The sequence below is a fragment of the Oryzias latipes genome, chromosome 13, assembly GCF_002234675.1.
Source record: "Oryzias latipes chromosome 13, ASM223467v1".
NCBI classification, from domain to species: Eukaryota; Metazoa; Chordata; class Actinopteri; order Beloniformes; family Adrianichthyidae; genus Oryzias; species Oryzias latipes.
The window spans coordinates 20,484,724-20,510,053 of record NC_019871.2 but is presented as its reverse complement, the minus strand read 5'-3'; the positions used below and the strand labels follow the sequence as shown (position 1 = coordinate 20,510,053).

Below are 25,330 nucleotides of genomic sequence, written 5' to 3'. Positions count from 1 at the left end.
TCAATATAATTAAACACAGTCATAATAATTTCTTTTGACAAGTGTTTTATTATAAAGTTATGACCAGTAATTATACATTTCTGGCTTGATAAAACTGGCAAAAAACAACAACATGTATGTACATTTGGCCTTAATATACACACATATTTCACTCTAAAATCTACAGATTTTTAATCATGTAGCCCCTGGAATCTGGACGTGATATTTTGCTTCCATATCTGCTTTTTTTTTGTTTGTTTTTTAGAAAATATGGATTTAATGGATCCGCTGTACGAAGGCACTACAGCATGTATTATGTACTGAAAATCTTTCTTCACATCAATTTATTTTTTATGTGCAGCATTGTTAAACCAGTTCCATGTGTGTCTGTGATTTTTTTCAAACCGCGACTTAATATATAATAGTGTACATGATTCATAGTATACAGATCTTTTATAGAAAAAGGAACAAACAAACATTTGAAGCCTATTCACTGTGGTTCCTACATTTCTATCTTTCGTTGTTAAATCTAGAAGCAAATATTCTCGCTGAGCAGATTGAAAACATCATTTTCCGTTTTGATCAATCTTACATTTCAAACAACAATTTGTCAGTACATGGTAATTTATCAACACTTCAATCGTCAATAGATATAATGTTATCATTCATTTCTGAACAGTGTGTCACATGGGTCAGTCTAATTATAAATATCGTTCACATTGAGGCTGGACTTCTGATGGCGAGCACACCAGCTGACAAACGACCATGGAACTACAGGTTAGAGGGGGTCACAAACACACTATTTAACTGAGATGGAGGTTACAGATCAGCGTGAAAAGAGTCAAAAGTAACTACCGTATTTTCCACGCTATGAGCCACACTTAAAAGACTTTGTTTTTTCCCCCCCAAACAGCAATGCACCATGAACATAGATTAATTCTGGTTATGTTCGCTGATGTCGAAGCGATTTTAAGAGGTACACGGTGGTGTGTAGACATGTCAAGCTGTTTAAAAAAAAAAAAAAAGTTTTGCAAACAAGGTTGGCTGTTATTTTCAATACGCTAATGCAGCTGATGTGTAGAATGTCGGACTGGGTTTTCGTTTTGTGTCACTTGCAAGGTTGGGGATTACAAGTATTGTACAAGTATCTAACCTAGCTAACGTTTAGCGCGTCACACAGAAGTTCCAGAACTACTGTGGACGATAAAGTCTGACTGACTGACAGACTTATTTTTGACTCTTTTGTCTAGCTTAATGCGCCTGGTGCTCGTTCACACCGGGCATGTGACGTGCATTCTTGAACCCGTATTTGGCATGTGGTAATCACAGGACTGTTGCTGCAAGATACTCCTGCATGAAAATAATGAATTTTCCTCGGGATCAATAAAGTACTATTGTATCATATTGTATTGTTTCATTGCATGTTCGCCATTTACAGTTGCAGGAGGCTTGATGCGAAATGTCAAGCAGTGCAAATCTGACGAATCTCGCTCCAGGCTTTTTTATTTTATAGCTCTATTCCAAAATATGAAAGACTTGGAGTCATATAATTTCATTACAAACCAGAAAGATTAATTTCTCCTTCATGATCGATTTTTAAACAGTTGCCACTAACATGAATTGAAAAGGTCGCCATCCAAACGTCACTAACCAATCTGAGTTCCTGACTGATCAAAGTTCAACCTGGTTTAATTAGCAATATGAATTCAACGGCAGTGCGTTTTGCATGTTGTGGAAACGCAAGAGTTTTAAAAGCGGGAGCCAAAACACTCGCATTTACATAGACTTTTTATTGGAACTGGCTGCTGGAATGCTCGATGGTGAAGGTGGTGTGAACGTAGCTTCATAGTTCAGTGCACCTTATTTATGACATGCATTTGAAAATAGACCCTTTATTGACTTATAATCCAGTGCGCTGAATAGTGTGGAAAATATGGTACATGAAAGCATCGACAGATGGAACACGAGGTGTTTATTTTGGTCAGAACAGGCTCCACACTAAACATGTAGGAAGAATTGTCCACCAACCATCATTTCAAAATCTTTTTGCTTATTAGAAACACTAAATAAATAAAATTCAGAGAGTGTGGAAAGTAGCTGATCCAAATTAATCTAACAGAAGATCATAGACATCATGGTTCATCATTTAAACTTTTCATTCAGCTCTTATGTTTATTAATTTGAAAGTACAGTACTTGCTTTTTATAATATTTAAGGTGGGATTGATCAACAAAGCTCCAGGCTACCTTAAGGTTTTCTAGGGTTTTTTTGGCTGCTTTTTTCTGGTTTTTAAGCCTGTTTTTGTATCAGTCCTGCAGGGAAAACCTGATGTTGTGTTGACACATCAAAGCTTTAGAACTGATGTCCAATTGTCTTCTCCGCGAGACGTGGCTAAAGGTAGAAACCAAAGATGAGTCAAAGTAAGAGCCTGAAGCTACATTCTTAAAGTTGCTCAGTGATTCCTTGTTTGCACTAAGACAACACAACAGTGGCTCATTCCTGGTTTAGGAGCTCTTACATCCAGTTGTGTCCTGTCAAGGTATCAGTCTGTAGAAAACTTCTTGCAGATCTTGTGAGACTTTTTTTCCATCCTCCTCCTCACTCCATCCTGTCGCTGCCATCCCCGTTGATCTGTACCACACAGTCCCTGCTCATGGGCTCCTTTGAATGGGTTGTGTCAAAGTGCTCGATGCTCACCATGTACCTTCCCCGAGCATCCAGCCCCAACGCAGGCACAAACCGACGGTCAAACTGAATTTCTTGCCGCAGGTAGGAGGTTCTTTTCTGGCAGGAGTCCCCCGTTCCCTCCTGTAAGGCTGTGAGGAAAACCACCAGCTCAAAATGGTTGGAGGAGCCTTCGCAAAGCGCGGGGTAGAGCGGGCTGTGGCAGTCCAGGGGGTGGTAAAAAGTCAGCGGAAAAATAAAGAATGGGCATGGCTGCTGGCCAAGATGGTCCAACAGGAAGTCCAGAGTGGTTTGGTAGAGAGCCTGACCTTCGTGCTCCTCGTAGAGAACGGCACTCACCTTCACGTCCACCAGGGGGCGGTGGAGCAGATTGGTGGCTCGCACCATCAGGCACGTCTTGCCCTGGTGTTGGCCCACCACTGCTTGGGGGCTGAACTGGATGGCTCCCGCTCTCTTCTGAGGACGTGCAATCTTAGCCACAAAAGCACCTGAAGGTAAAAACATCAACACCTCAGCAGCCTGTGATGGATTCAAGCTGTTCAGCTTCATTTACTTTTACAACAGATTTCAAACATAAATGTTCTGAAAACACTTGATGATCAAGTACCAAATATGTTGAAATCACAGTAAAAAAATATTTTCTTTTCAGATTTTACCAGTGTAAATCTAACATTTGCTTTAAGACTAGATCCATAGGACCAACTTCAATTTGTTTATTCAAATTCTGTTAGTTAAAATCTTGAATGTGATTGAATCTTTAGTCAGTTGGACATACATTGCAGCAGCAATAAACAACTCCTCACTTGGCAAAAATTACTACACTTGAAGCTTATTTTATTAGGTATATACTTGAATATAAAAATAGCAGCTATACTAGACCACATGTGTCAAACTCAAGGCCCGCCATGTCTTTTTATGTGGCCCACGAGAGCATAACATTTTAAAATTTCTTAAAATAAAAATGTATGTGTATTTGTTCATATCTAGAGGGAATTGGACTTGAAATATGGGATTGGGCAACTATACATTACGACTTAAACACTGTCTGTATAATGTAACCTAACAGAATCAAATTTAAAAGGATTTATGCTAGAGTAACAAGCAAACATATGCAACTGTAATTGTAACTTTAAAAAGTTATAATAAATTAATAATGAGTTATTAAGGAGTATTTACATTTATTTTTCATTACATTTAGTAACATGTTTAAGTTATATCTGGCCCTTTGAGGACAACCGCTATGCAGATGTGGCCCTCGGTGAAAATGAGTTTGACACCCCTGATGTCAGTAGCGGTTCTAGGCACGGGCCGTCCGGGCGGTGGCTGGGGCGGAAAACTGAAGGGGGGCGGCACCGGCGGCTCAGCCCTTGTAAAATATTATATGCACCACTATTGGTTTACTTATGTCACAGTTTGTGAGTTTGTAACAGCCTGAACCTGGCCGCGCCGCCGCCCTCGCCCCGCAGCTGCGCTCTCCTGTCTTTGAGAAGTAGACACAAATGTGTGTGAAGAAGGAGAAGGGAGGGGGCGCGGGGTGAGCACGGAGCGCCGCCGCGTTTGCGCATGCGCAAAACCTGGCTGGCTCATCTTTCAGGGGAGGCGACGGTCGCGGGCTTGATGAAAAAAATAGAAGTAAAAACTGCGACTGCGCCGTCATGTAGCGAATCAGCGCCCCTGGCTGTAGCTGCACGCGCTCCTGCTGGGAATGTGTGAAGAAAGGGGGGGGGGGGCTGCGGGGAATCAGTTCAATTGTGGGACGCTTCCAAATTAAGTGGCTAGGTGGGGACAAGGGCGGGGGTTTGAATCTACTTTATAAAATCCTTTTTATAAGTCAGTCATAAGGTGACATTCTATAACCTACATTTTAATAAAGGTATAAAAAATATATTCTGCTTTTTGGGTTAATTTTGTGTGAAATGCCCAAATAAAAAAAATGGCAACACAAAACAATGCTGTCACTAAGGTGACAGTTGGTTCAGTCGACGGACTTGATGCCTTCTTCGTGACGTGAGGACATTTATGCCAAACAAACGCCAATAAACATCTAAAATATGGAAAAGAAAAGGTCAAAGCCATCTGGTGCCCAATTTAGAAAGAAAAGAAAAGAAGAAGAGGAGAAAAGAGATAAAGAAAAGGGTAAGTCCTCACAGCTTGATGCATGTTTTTTCCAAATTCTAATGCTACCTGCCCTACAACAACGTTGCCGATGAAAACTTTATTTTGGTCGATGACCAACACTGAAGTAGGCCCAAATGTTGCAAATAGCGTCATTTTTAATTTTTTTTAGATTTTATTCTTAAAAATTTGCTCTGCCTTAACTTGTAACATTAGTTATGATTCGTGTGTCTGTCTGCTCTGCTGTAACACAAAGGTTTTGTTGTGTTTTGCTGTTGTATACTAGCTCATAATGTTAAAAAAGCTGTGATGGTTACACAGCATGCTGCTGCTGCCATAAGATGCTAATGGGGCAAATAATTTGAGATTGGTCATTAATTTAATAATCATTTGTGGCAGCCTAAACGTTTTCACAATGTTTTTTTGACATTTAACTGGGGATTTAGGGGTTAATTTTGAGCCTGCATATGAAGTTTATTTTTTATTTGTTTTACAAATGTGGGATTATATTTTTAGCCAATAGAATTTCCATAAATCTGTAGGTAGTTTTAAAAATGAATATTTACCATTTACTGCAACTCTATGGGGACAAAACATAATGTAACAGGTCATAACTAAAAATGTGCCAATCAAAGGATTGAAGACGGAAAACATGAGCTAATTTTTCTTCTCTGAAGTAGAGATCGATATAGAACATGACAATTTAAATTTCCAATTCATAAATGTTTTTAAAATATTTATTTTATATTATTTATTTAACATTGAGTTTGATTCAATATTTTCTTAGCTAACTGTATTTTTGCCATGCTTATGGTCTTTTATTTTTTGTGTTCTGATAACTTTTATAATGCTGTTCAGAATTCTGACATCTTTTGTATCCACTTCTTAATTTCAATGACAATAAAACATTTCAGTTGACGAAGACAAACAAAGTTCTGTTGTGACTATGGGGGGGGGGGGCGCCTGGGGAGGGGGGGGGGCGCCTGGGGAGTAATTCAGGGTAGAACCGCCACTGCCTGATGTAGACCATGTACTGAATGTGTAGTGTTGGAAGTGTACTAACTCAATACTTCTTCAGACTAAACATTTTAACTTTACAAAATATAGACAGTTTACAAAAAGTAAACTTCAAGTATACAGCTACACTTCTAGTATAGACTAAGTATGCTTGTAGTGCACTTAAATGGATTTTTTGCAAAGGGTTGCCATTGAGGACAACTGTTTTACTTTTACGAGTTTTATTAACCCTATATTTGCCTGCTTACCCAAATGGTAGAGCATCTGTATTATTTAAAAAAAAGGATTTTGTATATTACTCCCCCAAGGCAAAAGACAGCAGACAAAACATTTATTTTTAATGTTTTTTTCTTGGTTGGGTATTAAAAGGGTAAAAATTAAAAAGCGGGACACAAAAAATTCACTCCTTTTCTATTTTCTTGTTAATTTATCCAACCCTGATAAAAACCGGCTGCTTTCATTATATTGTATTTGGAACTTTAGACTTTGGGTCTACTTTGGGTTTGTCAATCCGAGACGAACTCTTTGACTGAAAGTCCCAAACTAGACCTGATCTGCCCTTATTGGGACCTAAGCCAGGTTGAGCCTGCTTAGTCCTGGGAGTCTGCCTTCAACTACTAGGTGCTGTAAGTCACTGCAAATCCATGGAACAGCTTTCCAAAGTTTGGGCATGCTTTTTCCAAGTCTGGGTTTTGGACCAGGAAAGGACTAAAGCCTAACAAAGTGTCAACTGCTAGTCTGTTCACTGTGGCACCTCCTGAAGGGAATACCCAAAAGGAAAAACAAACAATTGGACATCAATTCTTGACCACATGACAGAGTGCTATTTGTACATCTGACGTTACTTAGAAATTAATATTCAATTCAACATTTGATTGTCTGACTAAAACTATTTTTTTTATTTTTTGAAGAATGACTTGAATATCTCAGGGTGCAGTGAGTTCAGTTATTCTTGAATCCCTCATGTACGACTGTCCTCCCAACACATGTACCCCTTTGTTTTAGGATAGAATAAAATAGATTAGAATGCTTCATTGTCATACAAAGATAATGACGAAATTAAAGGCAGCCATCATGTTACGGTGCATTAACCCTCTACTGCTTAGCATCGCCTTAAGGCAACAGACCATAATTTCGTGTCTCACCATTGGCCATTTGAATAAAAATAACTTATTTCCTTTAAAAAATGCAACAAGTCATTACTGTCCAACAGAATGATGAGTTGAAAGTGTTGTGACTTTAATTATGGGTGGAGGGGGTCCTTTTCTGTAAACAAGAGAGACGTCATCATTAACAGCTAAGATAAAGATCACTTTTTACATATTTATATTGATATAACTGTAATTAAAAAATATTTGAATGTGCATTAAGATGTGAAGAGTTAGTCAACTCAATCTGTTTCAGGTAACAAAACATATTAGTGTGTGTAGATATGCAATGTAAGTATGCACATGATCACAGTCAATGTTTTTTACTTTAAAATCAACTCACCATCACAGGAAATGGACATGAAATATTTTATGGAAGGAAACTTAGGGAATTTTCCGTTAGGTAGATTCCTGCAGAAAGTAGTGAGGACAGCTACGTCTTAGAAAAACAGTAGCCGCGGTTACATATGCAAAGTATCTTGATCGGATCAATGGTCGGATTAGAATTCAACCGTGTACATGGGCCCAGAACATTTTTTCCGATCATAACAAACGTTCACATGCACAGTTCTGTTTAAAATACCGGAAGAGGAAACGAGTCCCGCTGAAACAAGCCGAGCTTCCACATAAATATATGTAGCAGCTCTGTAATATATAAGATGATCTTCAAATGATCTTCTATGCTTTTGTAAATGTTATAGTTATTATGAAGCGCCTGTTCGCTCATCCTTTTATTTTTCATCTGTGTGGTCTTTTTTTGTGAACGGAGCCGGAAGAAGAGTTAGGAGAAGGCTAATGCGCGCTAACAACATTTAGCCTAGATGAGCATAAATCCATGCAGGAAATGCCGCAATCTGCATCTTGGATGCACGTAAATATATGGGAATATCATCAGCCTTTATTCTGTCGGGACACGACTGGAAACACAAATCCACGTGATTGTTTGAACGGTTTCTAAGGACTGAGCGACATTTCTGCTTTAAGCTCACACACCGCCCCAAGGCCGCTGTGTGAGCTGGAGGCCCGAGCTCTGCACGGAGACGGGAGACATGGTTCTCCTGAATTCGGCTGCTCATTCACCTATAGCTGCGGGACGGATCGCAGTCCGAAGCCTCCCACATGTATCAAAGCATCCTCCCCTCTAACACAAAACTATGAGTTCGCTCTGTCCACCGGGAGCCGCGCCCAGACTGCGCAGGGTCCGGACATCAGGGGGCACGAAGCGCTCCTTCCCGGCGCCCCCCTCGCGAGGGATGTCGGAAAAAGATAGGAAGGGAGAGGCAAGGAGGGCAGAGCACAGAGGCGTCCGCGGAGCGGGCGGTCGGTCCTGTTTGAGCTCCAAAGCTTTCTCTGGAGCGAAACACCGTCTTTGCATGACGTTAAACCAAAGCAGTAGTGACACACGATCGGAATAGACTGTTTACATGCAACACGATCGGATAAACAATCGGCATAACCCACCTATCTCGATCGGAAAGAAATTTTGATCCGAACGAGTCTGATTGGGGCAGAGTATTCCGAACGGCGTGTTTACATGTTTAAAAAATCTGTATATAACTGTTTTGTCTCTGAGTCATCATCAGTTAGGATGCAGCATGTATATATATATATATATATATATATATATATATATATATATATATATATATATATATATATATATATATATATATATATATATATATATATATATATATATATACAATCTAGCCACAGGGGTTGCAAGCCAGTTGCCTCTGTGCCGGTCCCAAGCCCGGATAAATAGAGAGGGTTGCGTCAGGAAGGGCATCCGGCGTAAAAATTGCCAAAATAACCATGCGAATCATCCACAACACTTTAGACATACCGGATCGGTCGAGGCCCGGGTTAACAACGACCGCCACCGATGCTGTTAACCTACAGGGTGTCTGGAAATTTGACTACTGTTGGTCGAAGAAAGAGGGGAGGCAGAAGGGTCCGTGGCCAGAGAGAGAAGGGGAAAGGCAGGAACATAGGTTTGAGAATAGGGACTCTTAACGTTGGCACAATGACAGGGAAAGGCAGAGAGCTGGCAGACATGATGGAGAGAAGGAAGGTAGATGTACTGTGTGTGCAGGAGACAAGGTGGAAGGGCAGCAAGGCACGTAGTATTGGAGGAGGATACAAACTGTTCTATCATGGTGTTGATAGGAAGAGAAACGGGGTAGGTGTGATTCTGAAGGGGGAGTTTGTGAACAGTGTTCTAGAGGTGAAAAGAGTCTCAGATAGGATGATGAGCCTAAAGTTAGAAATTGAAGGGGTGATGGTAAATGTAGTCAGTGGGTATGCGCCACAGGTTGGCTGTGAGTTAGAAGTGAAGGAGAGATTCTGGAGTGAGTTGGATGAGGTCATCGAGAGTATCCCCAGAGGAGAGAGAGTTGTTATTGGAGCAGACTTTAATGGGCATGTTGGTGAGGGCAACAGAGGTGATGAGGAGGTGATGGGCAGGTTTGGTGTGAAGGAAAGGAATCTGGAGGGACAGATGGTGGTGGACTTTGCGAAGAGGATGGAAATGGCTGTAGTCAACACTTACTTCCAGAAGAGAGAGGAACATAGAGTGACATACAGAAGTGGAGGTAGGAGTACTCAGGTGGACTACATCCTATGTAGACGAGGTCATTTGAGAGAGGTTATTGACTGCAAAGTGGTGGTAGGAGAGAGTGTAGCCAGACAGCACCGCATGGTGGTGTGTAAGATGACTCTGGAGGTCAGGAAGAAGAAGAGAGGGAAAACAGAAAAGAAGACCAAGTGGTGGAAGCTACAGAATGAAGAAACTTGTGAGGAATTTAGGCAGAAGTTGAGGCAGGTCCTGGGTGGTCAGGATGAGCTTCCAGATGACTGGGAAACTACAGCAGAAATTATCAGGGAAACAGGTAGGAAGGTGCTAGGTGTGTCATCTGGAAAGAGGAAAGACGGTAAAGACACTTGGTGGTGGAATGAGGAAGTACAGGACTGCGTCCAGAGGAAGAGGTTGGCTAAAAGGAAGTGGGATGTAGAAATGACTGAGGAAGGTAGACAGGAGTACAAGGAAGCGCAGCGTAGAGTGAAAAGAGAGGTGGCAAAGGCCAAACAGCAAGCTTACGATGAGCTATATGACAGGTTAGACACAAAGGAAGGAGAAAAGGACTTGTTCAGGCTAGCCAAACAGAGATACAGAGATGGGAAGGACGTGCAACAGATAAGGGTGATTAAGGACAGAGATGGAAAGGCGCTAACAACTCAGGAGAGTGTACAGAAAAGATGGAAGGAGTATTTTGAGGAGCTGATGAACGTGGAAAATGACAGGGAAAGAAGGGAGGAAGATGTGGTTGTTGTGGAGCAGGAAGTAGCAGAGATTGGAAAGGATGAGGTTAGGAAGGCTCTGAAAAGGATGAAGAGCGGAAAGGCCGTTGGTCCTGATGACGTACCTGTGGAGGTATGGAAGTGCTTAGGAGAGACAGCAGTGGAATTTCTAACGAGGTTGTTCAATAGGATTCTAGAGAGTGAGAAGTTGCCTGAGGAATGGAGGAGAAGCGTTCTGGTTCCGATCTTTAAGAACAAGGGTGACACGCAGAACTGCAGCAACTATAGAGGAATAAAGTTGATGAGCCACACAATGAAGCTGTGGGAAAGAGTAGTGGAAGCCAGGCTTAGGAAGAAGGTGGAGATTTGTGAGCAGCAGTATGGTTTCATGCCCCGTAAGAGCACCACTGATGCCATTTTTGCTTTGAGAATGTTGATGGAAAAGTACAGAGAAGGTCAGAAGGAGCTGCATTGTGTGTTTGTAGATTTAGAGAAGGCGTATGACAGGGTGCCTAGGGAGGAGCTGTGGTACTGTATGAGGTCATCTGGAGTGGCAGAGAAGTATGTCAGAGTAGTTCAGGACATGTATGAGAGAAGTATGACGGTGGTGAGATGTGCTGTAGGTCAGACAGAGGAGTTCAAGGTGGAGGTGGGACTACACCAAGGATCAGCTTTGAGTCCTTTTTTGTTTGCTATGCTGATGGACAGGCTGACAGACGAGGTAAGACAGGAATCTCCCTGGACAATGATGTTTGCGGATGACATTGTAATTTGCAGTGAGAGTAGTGAGCAGGTAGAGGAACAGCTAGAGAGGTGGAGGTTTGCTCTGGAAAGAAGAGGCATGAAGGTCAGTCGTAGTAAGACAGAATACATGTGTCTGAATGAGAGGGATCAAGGTGGAAGCATTAGGCTACAGGGGGCTGAGGTGAAGAAGGTGCAGGAGTTTAAGTACTTGGGGTCAACAGTTCAGTGTGATGGGGAGTGTGGAAAAGAGGTGAAGAGGCGAGTGCAGGCAGGTTGGAGCGGGTGGAGGAAAGTGTCAGGAGTGTTGTGTGACAGAAGAGTGCCAGCAAGACTCAAAGGAAAGGTGTACAAGACAGTGGTGAGACCAGCTCTGCTCTATGGGTTAGAGACGGTAGCAGTGAGACAGAGACAAGAGGCTGAGATGGAGGTAGCGGAGATGAAGATGTTGAGGTTCTCCTTAGGAGTGACCAGGTTAGACAGGATAAGGAACGAGTACATCAGAGGGACGGCTCATGTTGCCTGTGTTAGCGACAAAGTCAGAGAAGCCAGACTGAGATGGTTTGGACATGTTCAGAGGAGGGATAGTGGATATATTGGTAGAAGGATGTTGGAGATGGAGCTGCCTGGCAGGAGGGCAAGAGGACGGCCAAAGAGGAGATACATGGATGTCTTAACAGAGGACATGAAGTTGGCTAATGTTAGGGTAGAAGATGTCCATGATAGAGTGAGGTGGAAAAGGATGATTCGCTGTGGCGACCCCTGATGGGAAAAGCCGAAAGAGAAAAAAGAAGATATATATATATATACATGTAATATCAGATGGCAGATGTATTCTGATTTGTAAAGAAATTGGCTCTTTGACTGTCTTTGCATTTTTTTATTTTACTTTAAAAGTTATCCAAGTCCAAAAATATCTTGGGAACAAAAAAATTAAAAAAAGGAAGCCAATTTTAGTAGGTATTGAAATGGACAATCAGCAAAATGTCATAGAACTTAACATAGTCTTAGAAAGAACACACCCTAAATTGTTTACCACTAAAACTTGGTTTTCTTGATTCTTCATCTTATTCTGGTTTAGCAGGTACCTATCTCTCTGTCTTACTCTTGTGGATTTCCCTGTCATTGCTGTCCTCAGGCCTCGTGTCTGCTCTCCACAGGTCCACAGAATTACAGGTCTGAGCTCCCGGCGCACCTGCAACTCCTCTCCAAGCACCCTGGCTGCAAGTGGGTTTTTCCTTTTTTTTTTTTTCCAGAACTAACCCACAAGTCTGTCAACTAACCTCTAGTGGTACAAACTCACATTTGTTAAAATATTTAGTCTGGCCTTAACTACATTTTATACCTGTTGTCTCCATCATCTTCTAGTCAGCCTGGATTATCTTAATCGTTCATCACCAACTCCAGATTCCATCTCCGTCCTTTAGGATCAACAAACTGTTGTCTCATCTCCTCTTCTTTTTCCTGATAAAACACACTTTAAATACGATGTCCAGGGTTTATCCTGTACCAACTCATGTCTATGTACTAGAGTTGATAAAGTACTGTAATGCCTGAGCTGATGAGTATCTGCCACTAGAGAAACACTGTGAAACGCAGCCATCTTTTTAACTCACCTAATCCCTTTTAGGGTTGTGGGGTTGTTGGAGCCTTTCCCAACAACCACAAATTCACCTAGGAACTACTTAGAATCATCCATTAACCCATGAAGCTTGCTTTTGGACTGTGGGAGGAAGCTGAAGAGCCCAGAGAAAACAGGGAGAACTTGGAAACTGCACACAGAAAGAGCCCAGCTGGAGTTTGAACGAGAACTTTTCACTGAAAAGTGTGAGTGCTTATACCACTACTTTTCAGTGCCACCCTGAAAAACCCATAGAGAAAAAAAGAAAGTGCTCCCTCCCATCATCTAATTAGTCTGTGACATTATCTAAAATGGCCACCAAATGGGAGAAAATGTCAAAAAAACCACAAGTGTCATGAGAAAACACGCTGCGTTTTCAGGTTTACACTAGACCCTCCTGAAAGTGTTTTAAATTCCTGTCCTTTAAAGTCCTATTGTCCCTCTAGTTCAGGGGTCGGGAACCTATGGCTCGCGAGCCATATATGGCTCTTTTGATGGTCACATGTGGCTCGCAGACAAATCTTTAATTATAGTTTTTTTTTTTCATTAGACCAGTCCTTCTCGGGCGCGATGCGATGCCAGAGGCGCGCAGTAGTAGCGGTGCTTAGAGAGAGAAATCTGCGCCAGCGCTATCAGTTACTATTATCTATTATTTCACAGAGTTTGTACCAGCTGGAAACCTGTGAATTGACGTACCTAAAACTGCGCGCTCCCGTCTCTGAGAAAGAGCGCGCAGTTGCGGAGACGGGATGTGTGAGGAAGAAAGCAGAGGGTGGGGGTGAGGGGTTGTGGGGACAGGCAGCAGGTGAATCGCGCAGGGCTCTCGTGTCGGCGGGAGAGATTCAGGAGTTGCTGAATGAATTGAACGGCGTTTGTTGCGGTCTGCAGTAATCGGAATAAAGAACTTTAAAAGAGGTTAAGTCTCCGTGCCTCAGTGTGGGGAAGGGACACTACATTATTGTATGGCTCTTTCAAAATTACATTTCAAAATATGTGGCGTTTATGGCTCTCTTGGCCAAAAAGGTTCCCGACCCCTGCTCTAGTGGCACAAAAAAGCAGAATCTGCAGTTGTTTTTTTTGCAACAACTTGAATGTAAAAATAATTTGTTAACAGATCTTAAATGTTTGTTTCAGTTGAGCATTTAGCTACTGTATCTTCCGGTTATTTTATTAGCTGAAGGTTTATTACAGCAGTTCATCCTATTATTAAGAAATGCAACAATGTGTTGAACGAGACAGACACATCTCACATTTCATGCAAAGACTAGAACACATAGTGGATTTGCTATAGTGTGAGGGCGTTTAGAAGATTCTAGATCAAATGACTACATTCTCTCAAAAAAGTGTCTTTGAAGGGTTTTTCCACCAGTGAAGGGATTTTCCAGTGCAGTTGTGGTGACAAACACGCTCACTCCTGCTGCATCTGAATTTCATTAGGACGACCAGAGAGTTTAACACTATTACCAGACAAGACTAGACCACGCACCACCACAGTTCCCACACTAACAGGTTTGCCTTTTTGTTCTCACTAACAGGCAGAATCCTAATTTTCAAACAAAATAAATGAGATCAGAAATATATCATCAGGGATTTGTGTCATGAACTCTTTCTGATTTATTTAATTCCTAACATTATCAAAAGTAACATTTGCTGAATTTGCACAATGCTCTATTAAAAGCCTGATGTAACGCAGCGATTGAATCCACAAATATTTCCTATATCACGTGTATCGCTCCTGCTTTACAGCATTGCCCCAACATATTGTTTGACAACAGCAAATAGAATAGTTGTACATTATGATGACCTTCTAACCATTCACACTTTATTTTTAGGAACAACACCATGAGATCCATTCAACTAAACAAAGAAAGAAAAGAGAAGAAAAACAAATACATGAGTAAAAACATGAGATTTAACTTCGAGGATCCAGTAAAACCACAATGTGGATCCAAATTGAGCTATGTCATTTTTATTGTGAAGCTTTGGCGCATTTTCTATAAGGAATAATATAAGCTGGGTTGTTACATCACTCGTCCCAGCCCACATTTTCCTCTCAGCTAACGACAATCAAATGTTCCCCTTTAGATTCATGGACGGTTGTCTACCTCCTCATTCTCCACCGGGAACGATTCTTGTCATTGGCTGACCCTTACCCACCAATGGCGTCTAGACTCTGTGGTTGATACATCTATGATCCTAGTTTATCCTTCGCACCCAAGAAGTCATTGGACCAGAGCCTAAGCACCGGAGGTCATAGATTTATCTCGTGCACATCTTTCTGTATCACAAACACAGATCTCTCCTTATTGAACTTTTGTTAAGCCCCTCTTGTCAAACATACGCATCAGATGTCGTACCAGTGAAGACATGCAGGTACTCCAACATTTACTAACAAACTACTGGCAGAACTACGACTGGACACATGCAGCTGGAATCTCAAACCACCTTTTAGGAAAATATTAGGACTGTGTCTTTACTTTTAAACTCTAACTGAACAGCAAATAGTGCAGTAAAACATGATCTAAACAGATCGTGGATCATTTTTACAGCCATCAAACACTTGAAACATGTCCGTGTCAACAAAATAATTTCCTGCATTGCAGATGAATATCCTTGTTGTCAGGTAGATTATACAGGTGTCACTTTAGCCAACAAAAGGCAGCCCTAATAGTCTAACGTTTAGGTATAATAATTTGCACTTTCTTTTTAAAGATCATCAAAATCCAACTGTTAACAACTCAAAGCAGAGTCATGCTGAATAAGTTAAAGACTTTCAGCCTCTATGTTTCAAAAAACAACCATAAAGAAACAAAATAAGCTGCTCAATAACTGTGGCAAGAAAACTTTTAATCATCCCGCTCTTTCTTTGGTAAAATTTCATTAAAGTTATTCTCAAGGCTTTTCTTTACACTGAGCGACAGGGGCTCAGGCGGTTGAGCGGGTCGTCCAATGATCAAAGGGTTGGCGGTTCGATCCCCGCTCCCACCAGCCAAAATGTCCTTGTGTCCTTGGGCAAGACACTTCACCCTCCTTGCCTCCAGTGTGGCTCCACTGGTGTGTGAATGTGCATGAATGATCCCGGTGATGGTCAGAGGGGCTGTAGGCGCGAACTGGCAGCCACGCCTCTGTCAGTCTGCCCCAGGACAGCTGTGGCTACAACCATAGCTTACCATCAACAAGTATGAATGAGGAGTGAATGAATGATGGACACACTGTAAGTGCTTTGAGTGTCTGGAAAAGTGCAGATAAATCCAATCCATTATTATCTTTCTTTTGTTAAACAGATTTAATTTGATTTCTGGCTGTCTGAAAAAAATGCATCAGATAATTAGTAAGTATTTAATCTACAGGTATTATTTTTGATCACAAAAATCTAGATTGACTGGTTTTATTTTTTACAAGACAGATATTTTAAATAATACAAAAACTTTTAGTTCCTTATAAAGGGAGACTTTGAGTAACTGCAAAACATTTAAGAAAAACAATTTCCTCTAAAATATGAAAAGAATAATTAAAAGAGAGATTAAAAAAAGAAAAACCTTTATCATGTGATTGCTAAAAAGCCCCCGGGAAGGTATTACTTCAGGGTCAGCTCTCTAAGGTTGGAGTAGCTTCCATCCAGTTGTCTGTGCTCCACATGCAGCTGATCACCTGGATCCCTTATTTGCACCAAATGGTCTGAACATTGTTACAGATTATTTATTATTTATTCACTCATGAAACTGATTAAAATATATTAAGAATATAAAACATTTTTTGACAATGCATGCATATTTTAGGACATACTATTTTCATTTAGCAGAGTAACATAAATAAGAGTGTTTATAGCTAATTTCAAGATTAAAATATTTCTTTAAAGACCAGGACATCCCGATTTGTTTTAAGAAATCTTACCAATACAAATTCTATTAGTTCTAAGTTCCTTATAACATGAACATTTAACTTGTAATGAGAAGGACTTTTTTTTTCCTGTGTAAAAGACAAAATGGTCAAAATGATTTTTCTTTTTTTGTTTTCAATATTTAGCAAAAATGTTGGGTTGTCAAATTTATATTTCTCTTCCTCCAACAAGAAAGGGCAAAAGTCAATGAGATTAGAACCAATTTCTTAAATTATAGATTTAAAAAACCATGAGATAAGATGCTAAACCTGCCCTCTTTAGAACTATGGAGCCATGGTATATTTGATGTTAATTATATAACTGTATATGAGATCATTAATTATTTATGAACAAAAGTCAAGTCTCAAGGAATGGTAAAGTACTGGGCTTTGTTTTTATTTAACAACCAAAAATATTTTATACTGACTTTATTTTTCCTATTTTAGGATTAACTTTTTAATGTTGCCCATCCATTTGACTACTTTTATATTTTTACAAGTGCTTATAGAGTGGTACCTGTGATGAAGGCCTCCAGCATCAGGCCCAGCAGCATCTGCACTGCCAACAGTGCAATGGCACTGGGACAGTCACCGCTGGGAAACATGGTGCCGTAGCCGATCGTCAACTGCGTCTCCAGAGAGAAGGAAAAGGCAGCCGTGAAGCTTGTGATGTATTTGACACAAATGACATGACCAGGCGGAGGATGATCATGATCCTCAACAGCAAGGTCTCCGTTGAGATGGGCCAGCAGGTACCAGAGACAGGCAAAAAGCAGCCAGTGGGCCAGAAACGAAGCACAGAAAGCCAGGAGCACCCATCTCCAGCGCAGATTTACTAGCAGCCCCCAGAGGTCCTGCAGAGCCAACATCCAGGCTCCACTCCAGGCCCTGCTCCACTTTCCAGATGGGTAAGGAGGGGGGCGAAGCGTACAGCGTCCATCTTTGGTGACGAGACGTTGACGTGGAGCAGAGGACAAGAGAGGAGAGGAGGAAGCTTTGCCTGCCAGAATGCTGCCGGTGGACTTGGTTGTCATGGTAGCAACTTCAGGATGCAGCTTCTGAAATAACAAGGAAACTGGACGTTAACATTTTCGTTAAATACATAATTTTTTTCTTTAACATTTTAATTTTGACGTAACTTCACTTTATTTTACCCCAGTTAGATTTAAATGTACCTTTAAACAATGGTTGTATGTTATTGCATTTTTTGTGGACTTAATGGCTTTTCATACATGTGGGATCTCCTCCTTTAAAAGTTCACATACGCACAATTCTAAGCCTGTAAATCCCCTTCTGCTAATTTCTTCCAATAAACTAATTTATTGTTTGTTTATTCATGTCACACACATCAAATAAAACACAAACTTGAAAAGATGAGCCATCCTGATGAGTATACGCATCCATGTCTGTCTAAAAACGAAAGAAATTAGGAATTATGTCTGCAAAAAGCAAATGCACTTGTGTATAAAAAAAGCAAAATGACAGATTACTCTCAGTTGCAATAAATTAAATATGGAAAAAATGTGTACGCAAATTTCACACAGCTTGACAAAGTTTCATACATGTGGCCCTTCATGTATGTGCACAATCCTGAGGAGCAGACAGCCAGAGCTGTGTGCTTTGCAGAGTTTCTATTTCTATGTCAATATTGTTTCCAGAAGATTAGAGCGGCTCTCAGCCGGGAGTCCGTCTGAGCAACACAGCAGCATGCAGAGCAGGAATGTGTCTTTCATCTGTGGGGAGCTTGTCCTGCATGCATCCACACTCCTCTGTCAACCAATTACCAACAAGTACATGTAGTATAAAATACTCCAAAATCAGGGGTGAACCAATGTTTCGTCAACACATCCTGTGGTTCTTTCTTTATCTTTGGTTTTTCTCTACTCCCTTATTTATAAAGTTTTCAGGACTTGCTGTTTGTTTTATTGTTTTTACTGTTTGTTGCATGATTTATTACAGCTTTCTCTGATTAGAATAGAAGACTATTTTCATTTGTGTGGTTGTTTTAAAAATTAATTAATGCAGTTGCTTCTCAAAAACTTGTCATCGTTGTGTCTGTTGTAGATTAATCCCACTTAAACATTCGTATCATATTTGATACAAACATTTCTGAGATCTCGATTTTATTAGCATGATCCAAACTTTGTCCCATTGTTTAAAACTGGGTCCATGTTTTCTGCCCTGTTGTTCATCATCATTCCACTAGAGGCAGTAGAAGGCCTTTTCCTGCTCATTTCAAAATATCTGACGGGAAAGGTTTTGCTAATTTTAAAATTTTATAGTGTGAATAACTCATCTCTTGATATTCATTTTGATATATGGCTACTTGCTGTTCTGACAGAATACGAAAGTAGTTGATTCTTTTTAATACAGTTACACCATGATAAAAGCGTGTATCAAATTTGAGACAGTAGGTAAAAAAGATGTAGTGTGTTCCTTAACTCCGGAGAACCCAAGAACGATTATGTTCTGGACTTTTAAAGTTATTTTCACTGTTTGTTTTGTGTTTGATCATTTTGGGTAACAGCAGTTAATTCTTTTGCTATCTTAGATGACCCCTCCCTTGCATTGACGTGTTCTCCCTACCATGACAAAGGTGGATAAAGTTGGAAAGATTTCATGTAATCCATGGACACCGGTGAAGATCACAAATCATTGAAGAAAAAATGTTCAGAGCACTGTCTAGTGGGTCTACATGACCCAACTCCCAATGTTAAAGTGCCTAGGATAGCAGAAGGGTTAAAAACAAAGAACTGCAGCCAGAATTCGACCCTGTGGGTTCTCCAGGATTAGAGTCAGCTCTGTTGTCGATGGTCATCTGCAGCCAGAACATGCAGGAAACCGCCATGGTTCAGATGACCAGCATTCTAAAAGCATTCCAGTGGTTCAGAGTTGAGCAGTTTGTTTTTTGAGGGTCGAGCAAACAGAAGGGGGTGGGTTATTAGCTTAATATGTTAAGATTCATAGATGATTCTGAATTGTTTTGTGATTTTTAAATAATCAAGAATTGAAACATTTACGTGATTTCACCTAAAGCATTAAGCAGGACTTAAACGCCCAGGGTTTTTTCAATCAGATGTTTTTAAAGACCACACAAACATGGCTAATCCTTTGACTCTGTGATCAGATCTTGTCGCTACCTGATCCGTAACAGCTACGCAATCGGTTCCTGCATGAGCAACCCTTACGCCACTTCCTCTTTGTGCAGCAATTTCGCAATTTTATTTCCCATAATTTATATATTTTTTGTATGTTTGTTGTTCCAAGATTATAAACCTAGTAATTCATTGTTAAACAATGAAAATAAAAATAGTTTAAAAAGGTCAGCTGGTGATAGCATTACCCGATACTTCTGTCTCCTTTACAACTATTTGAGCCTTTTAAACAGTGGATAACTCTGTGATTACCTGAACTTATGTTTTCCTCAACAACGAGAGTTTCCTCGTCCTGAAGTACAGCTCAGAAAAATAAAAGCACTTCGCCTAAAACAACACTGTATGTTGTTGTCATTACAGACAATGAAAATCTCTACAATGTGTCATAGAATCAAAACTACACGGCTTGGAGTTGTTTGCCCTGTTTGATGGTTTTGATAGGCAGATGTCACGGGCTCCTGCTGCCACTTTTGCTTTTAATAACTCGTCTGTGTTATCGGAGTTAATAAAGTGTCAGTAGGTGGCGCTGTTTCCTTGTACGCTGGGTAGTAAAGTGCCATAAAAAAAAACCCAGAGGAATAAAACATTTAGTCCACTTGTAGTCATTTTCAGGATCGTGAAGTCCTAATCCTTAACATTTATTTTTTCTTTCGTTTTTAATGTAAACATTGAAATAAACTTTAACATGAAATCTATTATAATAAACATTTTAGGAGGTAATTACTGTTATTAACATCTGAAAACATACTCTGACCATTAAAATGCTTTAGCGGAAGTGGACGCATCTTCACACTTGAATGGATAGATCAAGTAACCGTCACAGATCGGCCAGCGACTAGACCACTGACTGTAATTGAGAACTGGAATGAGCGACCCGTCATGCTTATGTCCCAAACAGGAAGTACCCGCTGGCTCCAAGAAGCCTAAATCTCATAGACTTCTGATAAATTAACAACTATTACTCAGTCATTCTATTTGTCTCTGATACATTTTTAACATGCTCTTGATCATTTTTTTTCATATTTTTTCTGTAGCTCAAGTTATTAAGCAGTCAATCAGATGTCTCAATAAAAGTAGCTGGTCTCATGTTGAACATTTGAACTGTTTGAGTGATCGTTTGACCCCCAGCATGCTTTCAAGTGGTAGGAATGTGGACTTCCAACAAGCTCAATCCCGATTGGTGAGAGTTGTTGCCATAGAAATATTGACGTACACCAATTCAGACCAATCACTGCTTACTGATGATATTTTGACTCCAATATGGCAACGTCCATATTGTGAAAAATAAATGGCGACTGAATTGACTTCATTCCGCTGGAGCCAGAAGTAAAACGTTTTCTATGGGTGAGTTCACGATCACTTACTCAGTCCGATACAGGCAGTGGATCAGACCAGACCTGACTTTGTTTAACCCTTGTGCTATCTTAGATGACCCCACCCTTACATTGACGTGTTCTCCCTACCATGACAAAGGTGGATAAAGGTGGAAAGATTTCATGTAATCCATGGACACCAGTGAAGATCACAAATCATTGAAGAAAAAAGGTTCAGAGCACTGTCTAGTGGGTCTAGATGACCCAACTCACAATGGTAAAGTGCCTAGGATAGCACAAGGGTTACAGCTAATCTTTGAAAGCATTTTGGTCTTTTCAATGCCGATGGTTAAAATGCTTTTGACAAAAGTCGTGTTTTGTGTAAGTTGTGTTGTACCTAAATGAAGTATTTAGGGAACATAACAAACAAGCAAAATCATATAGCACAATTCCACACTGTACTAAAGTATTATTTTAGCTAAAGCTGGACGCTATTTATTTTGTCTGACTTGAGTTAAAGATCATTGTGTTCAAACTGAGCTATTGATGATAAATCACATGTTTTTTTGTAATTTTAGGTCGTTGAGTTCAGGGAAAAGTTTTTCTTTCTATGGTTGATGCTGTGAAAGATTTTTGTTTATCAAACATAAAACTTTTCTTGTCACAATTTTTATGATCTCAATAAAAGTTCAACAGGTTTATTGATCTTGTCTTTACTTACTGATGCACTTTGGTGGAGAAAAGTAAATATTGCTCAAGTGTCTTGTGTTGAAAACAAAACATTCTGTACACAGAATAAAGATGCATTGAGGCCATATTTTCCACACCGTAAGGCGCACTTCATTTAATTTTTTTAGACAACGATACGCTTTATAATCTGAGGTCGAAGCAATTTAGAGAGGTGCTTTGTCAAAATGTCTGATTGAGTGTTTTTGTAAATAAGATGACCTGGTTAATCTGTAGCGGTGTTGGACGGTGGTTTTTCTTTACTTGTTCGCGTAGTTACCACATAATGTCTGTTTTCCACTGATGTATTAATGATGTTGGGTTGTGTCACTTTGTTTTTCTCTTTCAGAATTTTACATTTTTTGGTTAGAGCAAAACAACTTTTTAACAAACCAAACATTTATCTAATTCTTGAATTAATTAAAATGTGTGACTCCATCCAAAGATCTAACTTCATGTTAAAACTTCAATAAATTTGGGGGTGAAATGCCCCGAGGGGCCACACCTACCCCGAGGCCCCCATTTGTGTGAGATAATGCTCATAGAAGGTGGATCTACTGAGGCAGCCTGACATTGAAACAGGTCAATGAAGCACTGATGTGTGTTCAGTGGTCTGGAAGCAAACTTCAGAGGATGTTGGGTCAGATTAGACTGAAACGGTTCCAGAGTGCTGCTATGAAGGCAATTAATCCCCCATTTATGGGATTAAATGCAACGGAATAATCTGTTTTTCCTTGCTTTGCAATGTTTTAGTGGAAAACTAAATCTGTAAACGTGATTTAAGATAAATGGTTGGATGTTGAGCAAAAACTCTGTTTTCCAAACAAAGTCTGGTTTGTCAAAACCAACAAAGGCTAAAAGCTGTCAGACAGTTTGGAGGGGAAGAAAAAAGAATCATTTCTGTTTTTTATTTTTTTTACAGATTAATTACCAGGAAGGGATTCATTTGCTTGAATGGAAATGTTTAACCAAACATGCATCTTTTTTTAATTGACTTCTGTGTTGTGACATCAGATACTGATTAGGTTCACAAGAAATACTTCCAAAAGGTTGTGACTGTGCACATAAGTTTAACTCAGAACAATGTTGCTTTATTTAAAAAGCAACATTTTGGTAATTTTGCATTGTTTTGTGTGGAGCTCCACGAGTTTCCTCAGTTTCTACATATATGAGCAGAGGTTTGGAAAATGTTATCCAATGGGACCAGGTTTGGTCTAAACCTTCTATAGTTCAGTTCATGTCTCATCCTTCAAGTTACTTTAACACTGACAGTGTTCAAGCGTCAACAGTGGGGCAACCATCAGCTCATGGAAGAAGCTGCTCATTCCATATGTTTAGGTCATCAGATGACCTTCGTGGTCGCAGCTGAAACAATTTGATCTCAGCAGTACTTTTCCATTTGGAGACTGACCTGTTTGCCGAGTTGAATCCAGGTCGAAAACGGAGCTCGGAGTTGGGTGGGTGCGTTCTTTACTCCACCCAACTCAGCAATGTTCCAAAAATGGCAATTGGGTGGAACAAAGTGAAATTCAAAGCCCTGTTAGGCCCACCCACATGTCTGTGAGAAAATTTGACTGTAATTAAATTAAAAAGAAAAAGTAATTTAAACATTTCTATTTTTATTCATGTGGTTTGTTTAAAACAAACATGAGTTGGGATTTATCTAACTGACAGTTTTTGAAGGGACCTACCCCGACTCCCAGGCCCCCTTTTGGAGACGCCCCTGGTCAGTGATGAACGTTTTTATGGTAGAAGATCATGAAGCCTGTCAGTAAATCTGATGCACCTAAATTAAACCCCAAGCTTTAGTTGATTAAATGATCCTCCTTTTTGGGGACTTTGAAGGTGAATAACAGTTCTTCCAAATTGGAAGCAATGGAAACAATTCTAGCTGTTCTACTTTGTGATTTTACTGAACTTTACCCTCTTCACTCATCAATTAAGCTTTTAAATGACCGTGTAGCTGATTCATGCTTCAGCAGAGCTAGTAAAGGTTAACGTCATGAAACTTTTGCCCCAACAAATTCTAGAAAGCTCATGAACAATCTAATGAACATTGTCATTAGGACAATAGATGCAGGTAATGCTTTTCTGTGATTTTGTTCCAAACAAATGCATGAAAAAAGAGCAGAAAGCATGCTCAGAACTAGCTTGGAGGCCTGCAGAGAGGTTTATGTAACATTCACCCTGCAGCTGTTCACTTCAACTGCTCCAGCTTGGTCAAAGAGTGAACTGCCTGCAGCACAAACTGGGGGACCTGTGTCGCATGATAAACAGCAAAATGTTGGCTTGATGATGCAAGTTGGCTAGCAGATATATTACATGAAGTCAGTTCAGATTTAATTAATTTTGTGCTATCATTAGAATGTGTTAATAACTATTGTAATCTGAAATATCCTTTTTGGTGCTGCATTTCCTTCTCTAATCCCAGGACTGCTGAGGATCAAACACATGTTCCCATCTGGAGATGCAGTTGTCATGTCGTCTTACCTCTTCTCCTACTTTGGAAGTTTGCTGTGCCCCAACAGAAAGAGCTGCTGAATGCTGGAGAAAGATGAATAAAATCCCAAATGGGTCCCAGAAATGAATGTGCTCAGTGCTCCCTTTGGGAGAGGTGCCACTGGTGCGAAAGCTGGAAAGAGTATGGCACTCTGCTGGGATGTGCAGTCCAAAGCTCTGTTAGAGAATGATTCAATTGGTCACACAACTCTGCATGGAGCCTATTAGTGTTCCAAGAAGACAGAAGATGGAGATGTGTGTGTTTCTGTGTGTGTGTGTGTGTGCACATGTGTGTATCAGAGAAAGAGACATTTTGTCACAGTTCATTCAAAAATAAGTTTGTCACACGCGTACATCCTGCAGCCTTTGTTTGTATTCTCAGAAACTCTGATCTTTCAGAATAAAAGTTTGAATTTCCATTTTATTTTTCTAGCTGACTTTACAGTTTGTGTTGTTTTTATGGTTAAATAATTTTTCCCTTTTTTGGATTGTCGACTAATAAAAACTTTAGCTTTAGCTGTGTGTGTGTGTTTTTTTTCTCAAAATTAAGTGTGTGAAAAAGAACTCTTGTTTTTATTTTAATCGCCCTTCATGTTGTAAACTTTACCTGCATTATTCTGAAAGGTTGACATATTAACAGAGAAAACAGCGGAGAGCCTTCTCACTATCTAAAAAGCGTTCTTTGACCCAAGCAGAAACACATCGTTGTTGGGACACTCTCTGTCCGCTCGTCATCATCACCATGGTGACAATCACCTTTGATTTAATTAGAAAAACCTTGAGACTTTGGGGTATTTCTGGTTGTATTTCTCTCTTTGGTTAGATTGTATTTTATTTCAGTGTTATACATTATCTTTGCCTTAATGGTTTTTGGGTTTTACCCTTCGAGATATGATCAGATTTGTGTAAACAGAAGTGATTTAAATGAAGATGGAAGAATTTTGTCTTTCTGAAGTTCCCGTCTACTAACGTAGATGTTCTTTCTTTACTGTTTTACCGCTTAATCACACTTTTTAATCTTATCATGGGGCTGTGTTCTCTTATCAGTTGCCACTGTTCCATCTTCTGTCATGCAGTCGCTCTGCCTTTGAAACCAGGAGATGTTATCAGTCTACCAGAGGTAGTGGTATCCAGTCACATGACATGTGGGGG

At 40.1% G+C, this 25,330-nt stretch overlaps 1 protein-coding gene across 1 annotated transcript; it reads right to left on the bottom strand.

Moving 5' to 3' along the window:
- Positions 1 to 28: 28 nt before the first annotated feature.
- Positions 29 to 24,442, bottom strand: kcnj13 (potassium voltage-gated channel subfamily J member 13). Its single transcript, XM_004075739.4, has 3 exons — positions 24,170 to 24,442; positions 17,003 to 17,543; positions 29 to 3,152 (listed from the first exon to the last, which is right to left on the bottom strand). Exons 2-3 carry the CDS (start codon positions 17,517 to 17,519, stop codon positions 2,578 to 2,580), a joined length of 1,092 nt encoding a protein of 363 aa, XP_004075787.1. The 5' UTR covers positions 17,520 to 17,543; positions 24,170 to 24,442; the 3' UTR covers positions 29 to 2,577.
- Between the last annotated feature and the right edge of the window lie 888 nt (positions 24,443 to 25,330).